Here is a 13530-nt window from a genome sequence, read left to right as displayed (position 1 = left end):
TTTATTGAATGGAGAGTTTTGTACTCTGATCTAAAAATAAGTTGTAGGTTTAAAAATAAAATTTACTGGTAGTTTAAGAAGTCCATAATGGGAGTAGAGTTAGTTTAAAAGGTATAGAGAAAAGGTCTCACTTTATCTTGTAGCTTTGCCCCCAGCAATCATATGATATTTGTTGGATAAATTTAAGTATTTAGAACAGTATTTCATGAACCTGATGGCAGAGTAGATTTGTTAGAGAAACCTCAACTCAGGATCAGTTCACGTCTCATTTTGAGTAATTTTCACCTTTGAGTCAAGATGTCAGGAAAAGGAAGAAATGTTGCTAATCAGATTCCTTTCTTTGATGAACACATCCTAATTAGACATTCTTCACAAAAAAAAGTAATAATTGGATCTCCAGTTTCATGAATTTGAGTATATGAATTACTAATTTGTTTTACATTCGTATATGTATTAGTAAAAAAATTTCAGGAATTCATGACCAAAATAATTGAGAATATTAGTTTCAAGTATATTTGATTTTTTAAAATGAATATTAATGTGTTATTTTTAAAGTGGCTTGGTAATATCATCTATTCTTCCTGTTTAAATATGTTTTGAAATTTCGGTATTTTACGCTAGCTTCAACCATTAACTTTTATTTTAACTGGATTAATATATAATTAGTATAAATATGGGGCCATTCTTGTCTCAGAGGACTGTATCTACTACTTATTGTTGGTCTAGTTTAATAGGGAACAAATAAGAACTTTGAGAATAGAGGCACTTCAGCTAGATATTTCTAATCTAGGGTGTCCCACTTTAATCCTATGGATCAAACAATACTACTGACTCATGGTATACCAAGATGTAAGAGTGCTGATTAAGGGTGAAGTGTCAGCGTTAATTCTGAATTTCACCCATTTGTTTTAAACTTGAATGTTAGATTTTAAATAAGTTATAATTTTGTAACAGATATACTTAAGTGAGAGTATTACTAGGCCATTTTTCAGGCCTTTGTGTTTAAGCACTTTAAAAATAAAATTATTCAAAGGATATAACCTGATATTTGTGAGGTAAGAGTGAACTTTAAGATTTTAAGTTAAATAATTCTTATCCTGAAATTTTGAACTTAAATGTTTGGTCAGCTGGTCTTTCCTTAAGCTATTTGCTAATGAAGTTACACCGAACTGATTAGTCATAAGGTCAGTGGTCACTTTCCTTTGGAATTGGGAAACTTGAAAGGACAGGGCCTCCATGTTCTTGTAACTTCTAGTTCCACTCAAATTGCTTGGACTTCTGCTGCCACTGTTGAGGAGTGTTCAAATGTCTCTTTCACTGTTGTTTTATATATAAGTTTATGAGCATACACCTTCCTTTCCTCAGTAGAAAAATGAATTTTTCCAATGTATTTGACTGAAAATTTGAACCAAAAAAGCCTAACTTAAAAAAAAACAAATATTTTTTCTATCACTCTCAAATTTTAGTTTAGAGGTTAAAAATAGATCAGAATTCTGGAAATGGTATATCAGCAGAATAAAATGAGAGGATAATCTTGATAATAGTTAGATTTTTAATGCATTTAGGGGGTCTCCTATGTAAAGCAAAACAATTTTATACACTTATCCAGGTGACCTGGTGAAATGGCACAGCAGTTGCTCTCTGGCTACTTTTCCTTCATGAGTCTTTGTAGAGCAGAAATGTTCGCTCAGGCAGTAGGTCTTTCTTTCCCTCCACTTGTCACTGTTCTTTTTCTCTCATTAATTGTGGTTGATTGTTTTATCTAGATTTTTTTGTGTGTGTGTGTGGCCTAGCAATACCTCAGAATTGTGGGTAATTTTAAAATGCAGGTATTTTCAACCTTTTGATAATGAAGGGCCCTATCATTTAAAAGTCTCAGATATAATCTTTGGGAATCATGGACTTACATCTGAGAAACCCCACTTCTGAAACTTCTATCTACAACCCTAAGGACCTGAAACTCCCTGTTTTTTTTGCAAGGCGCTATAAGAGCACGCATTTCCTGAAGGGAAGATGTATCCCTCTTTATCAGGTCCTACAACTCTTAAGAGGACTGGGTGAGTGAGTGAAATATCACACTCTGCTCTCAATTGCTGGAAACCACTTTGGTGGTTCCCACAGTCTCTGGCTCTATGACTCCTCTTGATTGTTGGCAGAGTTTCTCAGCCAGTTGAAAATTATCCCTTTAGTGAACCACTACTGGTTATGGGAATACGTTGCTGGCAAAGGTTGATCATTGATCAGTTTTCAAAAGAAAGCTGTAATCAATCCAGAAAGGGTGGGATCATATACTGATCACCTCGGGGTGGGGTCTCACGTGCTGCCATCTCTTTGAGGGGAGTGCATTTCAAGAGCAAGATCAACAAAATCTTGGATCATCCTCATTGCTTTTGCAATGGATATTCTGAATACCAAAAATCAAAAACTATTTTAAACTATCAGTGGACACACAGCAGTTCATATTTTAAAAATTCAGAACTGTCTGGGCACATAGAATAGTTAACTATTGGAAGAGAAATAGAATGTGATTAAGTAATTTAAAGTATATAACTTAGCATTACAAATACCGGGTGATTATTGCTTACCATTTGTAATAAACCGTTAAATGTACTTCTGTGACCTTCCAGGGCAGCATATTCTGGGTTATTGTTTATGTATTCTAGTGTAGACCAGTTATATTTGCCTTGGGAAAAATTCTAAATGATTAAAATTATACTTAAATTTTAAAGAATCACATTGAAGTTCAATTTATGTTAACTATATTAAGTATCTTAGTCACTATTGTTATTGTAATGTTTGCTTTTTGATAATACATTTTGAGCCCTAAGAAAGGTATTTTATTGATAGTCCATTAATTAATGTTTGTTAGAAACTGAACGTTAACAGCAAGTTTGTGTGTGTGAAGGTGAGGCTTCCTTTTGTATTGTATTAACTCTTAAAATGTATTCGTGAAACCAATGATTGTGTAGCACCAACATTTTCCTTCAAGGAAGCATTTAATTCAGTGAGTAAAAGATCTTATAACTTGTTTTGCATGGTACAATGGTTCTACTAAAATGTACTTGTGTAATAGGTACTAGATGATTTAAGAACAAAAGCTGCAAAACCACAAAAAGAAAAAAAACCCTACAGTTTGTTATACAGAATATGCATTGCTAATAGTAGAAGCCATATATTGCCATTGTACTGTTGTAATACTTAAGAACGCTCATCTGGTGCTATCTGTAAACTATTTGGCATTAGCGTCTGCTAGATTCTTCTTCCTATTTCTCCTTGAATGTATAATGTGTGCCTTTTAAGTTACTTCTGGTGTTGAATGGTAAAATCAGTGTGTTATTTTTGTATTATAATCTGCACTTTACACTTCCTTGGAAAGTAAAATTCCAGACTCTCAAGTTTAAATAGTATTTTAAAAATATTTCTAATGTTTACAATAAATATTTTAAATATTTTAATTCAACATCTAAGAATAAGAATTTTTAAATATTTTGTATGGTTTGTTAATTGATATTTAATGTCGGTCTCTTTTCAGTTTATTTTATATCATCTAGAATGGCTAAAAATGGGAATAGATTTGTAGTTTGTCTTTTAATATGAGAGTTTAACTTTTAAGAAATCATGGGTGTAGTTGGATTGTCCTAACAGTTGTTCCAGTATATCAAGTTTTATTTTTATTGTTTTAATAACATGAGTTAGATGCTACTCTTAGCCAGCTTATTAAGATTTTCTTCTTACTGTGTTTTTTCTTTTTAAAGTAGACTGATTGATTCAGGTCATGAGAAAATTTCCAGGACTAAATGTTTTACATAGACTAAATACTAAAAGTGACTAAATATTAAAAGTGTTAAAAAATTTTTATTGAGAATCTTGGGTTATGCTGTTAGACTTTTTTACTAGATCTTTATCCCCTTCCCCCAACTTTTTTCCAAATCTCTAGCTTTTGGTATGACATCTACTGCCTCAAAGATCTCGCTTATTAAAAGCTGACAAAACTTACTGCACTATTAACAGCTGTAGCAATGAGTTTGTAATAAGATGGATGCAAGATGTCTTATGGGAAATAATTATAAAACCATGTGGCAGCAGTAATCATTTAAAACAGTATTTGATGGTTTAAATTTTGAAAACAGAACTATGCTAAGCTTCTGTGTAAAGCTAATGTTTAACAGGAAGTAGTCATGATGAAAGATTCATCTTGAAAATAAGATTTTACTTTATGTAAATCCTTCATCTGAGGAATTAATCTTTGTGTATGTATATATTTAGTTTCTCCTAGCGAGAAAAACAGTATTCAGTCTGCTATAGTATCAGTATCTATAATCTGCTTCTCTACAAACGTATTTGTATGTATATACATATGTGTATTACTCTAATTTAACAGACATCTTTGGTATCTGTTCCCCTTTTGTAATAACATTCTTGCTTGTATGACCTACGGTAAACAAAAAACTTCTGACTAAGTGTGAAACTGACTTTAGTTTAGTCATTTTCTAGGCTTTATTATTTTATAAGCTTAGTAAGCAGTGGATTAGGTGCATTAATTTTAGTTAAGCATTAAAGTTGAATAAAGAATTTCTTTTTCACATGCTATTTAAATTAAAATGCCTTTTAACTAAAGGATGATATTAAAATAGGCTTTTTTTCTCACCTGGTTATCAGTTTGTCTTATTAATAACTTACATCCATCAGAAGCATTAGTATTTGTTATTGGTCTTTTCTTTTGGCCTTGATCAAGGGAAATACTTATTTAAGAATGCCTTGTTTACTATACCTCATTTAGAATGACTTTTATTTCTGTGTAAATAAATGTATTTCTTTACATTGCTTTAAAACACTTGCATCTTTGCTCTTTTCTAACTCTGAGCTTTCCTCTGGCTGCATCTGAGGTGCTTTTTTCAGGTATAGCTTTTTTTTCCTTCACTGTATGCTTTTCCAGCATTTATGTATGTTAGTCTTTTTTCTTCCAAAAATGCTCATCTGAGCAAAATTTGAATATGATTAATTATAGTTACTAGCCATAAAAATGAATGTTGTTTATTTATACTTTCATTGTATACATTTTAAAAGCGTCTTTGTTTTACTTTCATGCAGGTGATGAAACCTACCAGGATATTTTTCGTGATTTTTCCCAAATGGCATCCAATAATCCAGAGAAACTAAATCGTTTCCAGCAAGATTCACAGAAATTCTGAGTTTTTTTTAAGAAGGGGAAAATATTAAATTGAATGATCCCCTAATGTGTACATCTGAAATCTCACAAATTTTTACTGCTTTAATTCTACTTAATTTTAGTAGGTATTGAGTGGTTTGGAAAAAAGGTACCCGTTCATTGATATTTTTATAAATTAAAACATAGAGCTCTAGTAGTTGGGAGAGGAACCTATTTTAGGACCTCTTTTATAAAAAAAAAAAAAAAAAAGTCTGTTTAAAGGGCTATTTTTTATAGATAAAGTTAAATCTAGACTTAGGTCATCTCTAGGTTATAAGATGCTAAGAGTTTAGACAAAATCTCTGTTTTTGCCAATGGGTGGTAGCATTGATTTTTTTTTTTTCTATGCATCATGCCCAGGATCATTCAGTCAAGCATGTCTGCATCAAAGTGAGAGCCAGATGTTCTGCCTGCCTGAAGAATATGTCTTTTCTTTAGCTTCCCTAATGATTTTTGGTGGTTCAAAAATATTTTTTTGTTGTTGTTTTGTTTTGTTTTGTTTTCTAGTATCCTAACTATCATATACACAATATGTAATTTAATTATCAGAGCTAGAGAATATGTTTCCTCCATTTGCTCATAAATGTAGTGATACTCCTTAGATTTCTGGTTATTGGCATGTATGTTAACACACGTGTAATGGCTGGACAAGTAGACATAACTCAGTCTTTCAGATTTATTCCATTTTATGAAGCAAAAAGAAGCCCTTAACAATTTTTTTTTTTAAATAACCAAAAGAATCCTTACTTATAGAAGTTGTAGTCCTTCATTATTGGGTTGGTTTCCTAAAACCTTGACAAATTTATTGATGTAATAAAACTATGTTTCAAAGGTTACTTGAATGTTGAAAAATTATGCTTTTATCAGATTGTAAAACTTTTAAAGGATAAGTTGATTTATAAAATAACGTAGAGCATTTTTATATTTGAAATTTCTCCTTTTCAAGATAATTTTGCTATTGCATTGAGTGAAAGAAAAATTTCTGTGAAAGAAAAACCTCATGTTTTTCTTAGTTTATACTAAATTACGTAATGATAGATTGCTTTTAATTTTTTCAACATCTATCCTGTGTACTTTGTACACAGTGTACAGTATTTTTAATTATACTATCTATATATCTTTAGTAGTTGGTTACATGAAACACTGACCCTTGAATTCCAAAACATGGATCTACTAATTTACACGTAAATGCTATAAATTTGTCTGATTCCATCTTTGATGGACATATCTTGTCAGGAGTACAAAATAAGTAATTTGCCTTACGGTTTCTAATATTGTCAGTAATTAAGTTTAATCTTCTTTTACAAGTTATGTCGAAGTGATATTATTGATACTCAGTTTCTAAATAAGAGTTTCTAAAATTTGCATTACCAAATAAATAGAAAAATTATATTTAATTTGGTAGATAATAAAATTTTCTAACATCCCTCCCTCCAGTAACTAGAGTTTTATAAGCTGATTGCATGTCAAATCAGGATTTGTCTAAACAGGAATTAGACTGAAGTAAATTCATGTCACAGAAAAGTTTCCATATTTGGCCAAATTGTGTGCATATAATGCTTATTTAATAATAATCAGTGTATGTTAGATAAGGATAAAATATATTTAATAGTTATTTCTAAGAAAATATTAACTTCCAAAGCCTGTATTTTAATTGCAACAGTAACAGGAACATTAAATCTCTGTTTCTCACCTCAGAGTCACAGATCATCTGGCTTTGCACAAGTCTAGTCTGTAACATTTTTATTAGAGTGTACTTTGAAGTTGTCCAAAAAGGCCAAGGATAAGGAAATATGTTAAAAGTGAACAGAAAGAAAAAGAGAAGCTCACTTTTCCCTTGTAGTGCCTATTCCTGTTAATCATAGGCTTCACTTCCAACGCTCCTAAACTTTATCTGAGGAAGCCTGAACAGTTTTGCTTTGGGATCCAGCCACTGGTGCTTCACATCATCTCTGGGGTCTCTGGTTGTGAAGGCAATTCCTTATGACACTCTTACCTCCTGTGGCTTGAGTCATGAGTTTTATTAATGTGGTAGTAAATTAGTGTCTGCTTAAATTTAATGGTTAGAGATGTATTTGAAGATTATCATGGTTCTGAATATCTTCAGAGAAACTAAATCTTTAACAGTATAGGAAGCCTGGCAATACAAAAATACATTCCTGTGGCTTGATTTCTTGAATATGCCATGACCCAATTTGGATGAAATTTGGCAGAAATGATGCAGTAAATATAGCAAGGCGTTAAAGTAAATTAATAGTTACAAGTAGTTACAAAGTAGATTGGCTCTTACCAAGGTGAATTTAGCTGTGTCAACTAATAGCTTTTATATAGTATGTAACAAATCTGAGTTTTATTATGCTGTGAATTATTCTCAATGCATTATGAGAAATTATAGTGTGAACAATGTTAATTATACTTTCGGGCTTCGTAAGTCAATGTGATCGCCCTTTGTTTTCTTTCCCTAACCGATCTGCTTATATTAGTTTCTGATTCCTTATCAGTATTCTTTTAGCTTATTGTCACTAGCACAGTAACTTAAAAGCTAGATTAACATCAAAATAAGAATAGCAGTACTATGAAGAGCTCATAAAATGCAGTCTTACACTAGAACTAGACTAAAGATAATTGAGTAGTTATTTGCAGTGTTTCCTTGTAACACTTTTATGTTTAAGATTTCTAAGGTTTTTAAAAATTACCTTTGGTACAATCCTTAGAGATTCAGAAATTTCCAGGGATTCAGTACATTACAGTGTGTACCTAATTTTTACTGGTCTTCACTGTATATTTTAATGAGCTTTGATGTTTACTTTCTGAAACATATAATTTAATTTGGAATATATACTATAATTTTGAAAAAAAAATGACACCTTCACAGTCTGGACAGCTTAAGTTTGTGATGTGTTGGGCAGTATTTTAAAAAATACAATTTTACACATGTAAAGTATGGTGACAATAAACCAAATTGTATTTAAGACTAAATTTACTACTCATTTTGAATAAGAACACATTCCCATAGCACTCTTACATTGTCATATTAACTTTTCTGTTTGATAGCACTTTTGATCATGGACAGGAGCAGGAAAAATGATGTATTTTTATAGAATTATTATGTCCAAAATGACTTCCACCCTCATGATATAGTGGAAAGAGCACTGACTAGTAGTTACTGCCCTTTTTGGATTCAGAGCTCCTCACAAATAAAATGAGTGGGTAAAACATGGTGAAACTATAACAGCATCCTTTTGTGTACAGTTCTGCTCACAGTGTACTTTGACATTACTTTATCTCACCTGATTCTGACAGTAGGACTTCTGCGATATTAATCTAAGAATGCCAGCATTTCTTTTCTTTGATCCTGGGTTGCTCCTCTTGGTTTATAGAGGGGAGTCGTTGATGTGCTGGTTGGTAGGGTAGCTGACACCAGAACCCCTGTTGGACTGACTACTAGTCAGAGGCACTTTACTTGTATCATGAAATGTTTTGAAATCATTGTAAAGTAGGAAAATCTGATAATGACTGCCAGCTTTCCTTGTATTTTCATAATGAAGACCCCAAATATTTTGGAGAACCTGGATATAAAATTACCTTGAAGGAATAGATTAGGATTTAAAGACATTAAATTGTAGGAAATATTACATTTTTGTAATAACAAATATTAATGAGAGCGACACATGGTAAGCTGATTTTAATTTACCATATACTTATCAAATTCTTGATGCTTCCAAATGAAAGGTAACTAAGAGGGCTTTGGACTCAGTTTGGCTGAATCCTGACATCTATAAACATAGTTTTGTAGACATCCTTTCCCAATTACATAAACTTATCCACTTAAAATGAAATAGTAAGGGGAGGGAAATAAGATTTGATTCAATAATATTTTCTCTGCATTGGTCTTTTCCCTATCTTATGTTTTAAGATTTTCTTATTTTTCCTCAACAACCCCCTGCCTTCGGTGTTAATTTTAAACAGGGAAAGCTTGCTACATTATAAAGATTGCTGGCACCATTTATTTTACACAAAGGCTAAAGGTTAACTTTTCGAAATGATGAGCTACTTTTCTATATGTGTTTACTTGTGCTTTGTGGTATTTCTGAATCATTCCAGTCATAAAGACTTATTACATGTAATATTTCTTGCTACCTGTGAAAAGGCATATTTTAAAGAATGTATAACCAACACTCCATTTACTTTTTATTAGTATGTAGAGGATTTGTATCTAATTCATGAATGTAGTTTTACTGTAGTTTGTCATTGTAAATGGAGCAAAGTACATTATCTTTATAGTTATTCTAAAATGTACATTATGTAAGAATTGTAAATATTATACTTGATTAAATACTTTGTATGCTGAAAAATTATGATAAGTCAATAAAAATCTCACCTCTGGCATAGTTCTCTTATGCTCAAATTGGACTTTATTGTGAACTACAACTGCAGACATGTCTGTTAAGAACTGTCATGTTTAAGATCTTCTGTTCCTTTCCAGCTCTGTCACATTGATCCAGTTGATTCTCTTTGCTGATTGCTTCAGTCAGGAAATCCATTTTCATCTTTTAAGTATTTTCTTCCTGATCACAGAGCTGTATGCATTTATTAGCTAAAAATGACGGAGGCTTTTTTTTTTTTTCCTTTTGTTGCGGGAATGGGGGCTAGCCCTAATTATTTTCCATAATGATTGACATCTGTTGAAGTTCCCCAGCTAGGCAACACGTTCACACTCAATCCTTTTCGTAAATAAACAAAAACATGTTTCTATATGAATTGAGATCTAAGGAATGGAGGGTTGAAAGAACAGATCTGGAAGTGAATCACCAGCTTTTTTTTTTTGCCTTTTAAGTTAATTAAAAGCAGACACATAAAACTTTTCTATGTGACTTGCTTTATTCCACTTGATTTCATTTTCAGAATAGTTCTGTGAAGAAGAGAACTCACACCAAGTCAGTAAATTTTTTAAATGAAAATGAACAACCTACTTTTTCCTATTGCAAAATGATGCTTTTTCATTGTAGAAAAATGTTTAACAACAAGTAAAAAAGATAATTATCCATAATTCCATCATCTGCCTGTGCTCCCAGTATGGTCTCTACTAGCCACATGTAGCTATTGAAATTAATTAAAGTTAGACAAAATTAAAAGTTGAATTCTTCTGCCACACTGCTACATTTTAAGAGCTCAGCCACATGTGCCTAGGGACTACTGTTTTGAACAGGACAGATTGTAGAACATGTCCATCATTGTAGGAAATTTTGTCAAATAGTATTGAGGGGGAAACTTTCTCGGTATATATCTTTCTAGAACTTTGGGTGTGTGTATTTTGGTTGATATACAATGGGATCATACTGTTTTGTTATCTGCTTCTTTCACTTAATAAATAGGGAACAGATTTCTAAGTCCTTCAGTGTACATCACTTTGGGGAGGATTTTAAAAAGTCTTTATTATGGAAAATTTCAAACATAAACAAAATTGAATAATTTCAATAGCTGGTAGCTCATGGCTAACATTGTTTTATCAATACTCCCACCCATTTTTTTCTCTTCCCCAGATTTTATTTTGAACCAAATCTCAGACACTTTACTAACAAATCATTCAGTATGTATCTCTAAAAGAAAAAAGCCAATCACAATATCTCATTTCCTTAAACTATAAAACTATATATTCAGTATTCAGATTGTCCCGATTATATCATATGTGCTTTTTAAAAATAGATTCTTCAAATTAGAATTCATAGAAGTTCCATTCATTGCAGTTGGCTAATAGGTCTCTTGAGTCTCTATTTTAAATGTTTCCACTTGCAGTTTGTGAATACATCACTTTTAATGACAGCATCATTATTTTTGTTTAACCACTTTATTGGTGAACGTTTGATTTAAATTCTTGCCATCATAAAACTAGCTCTGCTTTATCCTTATGGCTAAACATTTGCATACATTCTTAATTATTTCCTCAGGATGAATTCCTAGAAGTAAAAATGCTGATTCACAATGGGCGGATATATATATATATATATATTTTAAAGATTTTATTTATTTATTTGACAGAGAGAGAGACACAGCGAGAGAGGGAACACAGGGGGAGTGGGAGAGGGAGAAGCAGACTTCCCACGGAGCAGGGAGCCCGATGTGGGGCTCGATCCCAGGACCTGGAATAATGACCTGAGCCGAAGGCAGACGCTTAACGACTGAGCCACCCAGGCGCCCCCGGATATATTTTTAAGGCTCATTTCAATGAGTCAGGTATTGGGGATATTATGGTAAAAAAAAAAAAAAAAGATGTACTTCCTATTTTTCATGAGATCTTGCCTTCTTGCAATGGAGAAAGATGGGACTGAATAGGTTATAGGTGGCCCTCGTGGGATTGTTGGAGGATAGTGCCTCACCTGGACACTGGATGGGTTGGTGTTCAGAGACCACTCATCAGGGCAGTGACATCTAAGTCAAGGTTTGACGCAGAAGGAGAGTTTGGCTGTGTGAAGATCTAAGGCAGTGCTTTAGAAACTTTGGTCTGTAAAAGATTCACTATTGAGGCTCAGGCTCATTGAAGATGAACCTGATTCTCTGTTTTTACCAAGCTCCCCAGGTGTTTCCAATGCCAACAAAATCTGAGAACCACTGCCTTGGGGAGAAACATTTATCAGGATAGGAGAGAATTGAGAGTTCTCTTAGGGGCCAGAAAGATTTTAGTATTGCCAGAGTGCCCTCCAGAAAAGTACCCTTCCTCCATCTGCTGTAGAGGGAAGTGTCTCTCTCTATCCTTGACAATATTGGGTACTAGTCAGTATGATAAAAATCTGATAATCTATCCAACATTACAGATGGAAAAGCCAGTTACCTCTAATCTCTGGTCAGAAGTCTGAGAAATTGACCAAAGTTAGAACTGAAAGAGTTACTGTGCTTACCAAAGTTCTTTGTCTATTTAGCCATGTTATTATTATACACCCGGCTATCTCTATTTTGAGCTGAGGAAACCTGTCACCATCTGACATACTACATACCTTTTCTTGTCTATTTCCCCGGCTAGAATATAAGCTGTATGAGGGCAGAGATTTGTTTTTTTTTTTTTTTTTTTTTTTTTACTGCTGTAATCCTCAGGCACTACTGTGCTTGATACGCAGTAGTCACTATGTTATCTATTGAATAAATGACTAGCCACCTTCATTCAACTCCTATTTCACTTTCCAGCCAGCGGTATATTTCAGGAAGCTGCAACATTAATTTATCTTTATGGTCAAAGAATTGGGAATGAAGAAAACATGGAGAGAGTCTCGAGTATTTTCCTTTCTATGTAAAATTTAAATTATCTTGTTAATTCACTTTTTATCCATAAATTCCAGGAGTAGTGATCTTGTAAAGGTCTGAAAAATAAAATAATGGAATAAATTCTGGAATAAGTGGCAGAAGGAAAAACCACATTATTGATGGTGAAGATGAAGGGCACAATTCCAGAATTATTTTTCTCTTATTAGTGAACAACAATCAGAATGTAATAATATAGCTGTAGCACACTGCTGTGGGGATTCTGTGGAGCATATAATAAAGTCTTAATGGAGATCTGTAGTTTGATATTTGTAATTACCCTAGAAAAGCTATGGTCGCTATAATTTGGTACTTGTTGGATATTTAGCCTTGTAGAGTTTGGTGTTTCTAGCATAGTTTATATTGTTTGCTAAGTGTTAGGCACAGTTCTAACTGCTTTTTATGTATTGTCTTATAATCCTATGAGGCTTAGGTACTAGTATTAGCCCTGTTTTCCAAATGGGTGTAATTGCAGCTCAGATTAAGGAAACTGTCTGAAGTCTAATAATTTGTAGTGCTAGATTAACTTGGAGAGCTTGCTCTTGTAACCAGTGTCTACTGAAGGTTGTGGTTAAATACACACAACTCAGGGCTCAAAATACTGCTTTCAGTGTGAATCTTGGCTAAAAGCTTGGGCGTTGGAAGCGGGAAGACTTGGGTTGAGATCTCGCTCTATTACTAGCCAACTAGGTTTGGGCAATATACTGCTCTAAATCTGTTTCCTCAATTGTAAAGTGCAGATAATAACTCTACTTAGGGTTGTAAGGATTAAGTGAATTCAAGTAAGAGCCTATCACTCGAGTGAGTTAATTGAGCTATTGGGTTATCCTCACCCCCCACCCCAAGGTAATTAGTATGTGTTGATCTTGTTGCTCAGCCCACTTCAGAGGACCAATGTTTTTTCAGAAAACTGTTAGTCCAATTGAAAAGAGTTAAAAATGAGATGGTGGTTCTGGGTACCAGTCACTTTGACCAATAAGGGCATGGCACAATAAACTGCTGGGTGATAATTCGTATGTGCATTTGCC

The 13530-nt window shown here is 33.1% G+C and overlaps 1 protein-coding gene across 3 annotated transcripts in view; it reads left to right on the top strand.

The window, feature by feature from the left end:
- Nucleotides 1-9603, top strand: part of ACAP2 (ArfGAP with coiled-coil, ankyrin repeat and PH domains 2) — a 127771-nt gene extending 118168 nt beyond the window's left edge. For all 3 annotated transcript variants that reach the window (XM_034999861.1, XM_034999860.1, XM_034999858.1), the window contains one exon: nucleotides 5092-9603. In XM_034999861.1, coding sequence (XP_034855752.1) covers nucleotides 5092-5192 — 101 coding nt within the window. In that variant the 3' untranslated portion in view covers nucleotides 5193-9603. The remainder of the gene's footprint in view (nucleotides 1-5091) is intronic.
- Nucleotides 9604-13530: the final 3927 nt, after the last annotated feature.

This window comes from Mirounga leonina, unplaced genomic scaffold (assembly GCF_011800145.1).
Source record: "Mirounga leonina isolate KUSES-001 unplaced genomic scaffold, KU_Mleo_1.0 Mir_115, whole genome shotgun sequence".
NCBI classification, from domain to species: domain Eukaryota; kingdom Metazoa; phylum Chordata; class Mammalia; order Carnivora; family Phocidae; genus Mirounga; species Mirounga leonina.
Note: the sequence above shows the minus strand (reverse complement) of the source record. Positions and strands in the feature narration are given on the sequence as shown.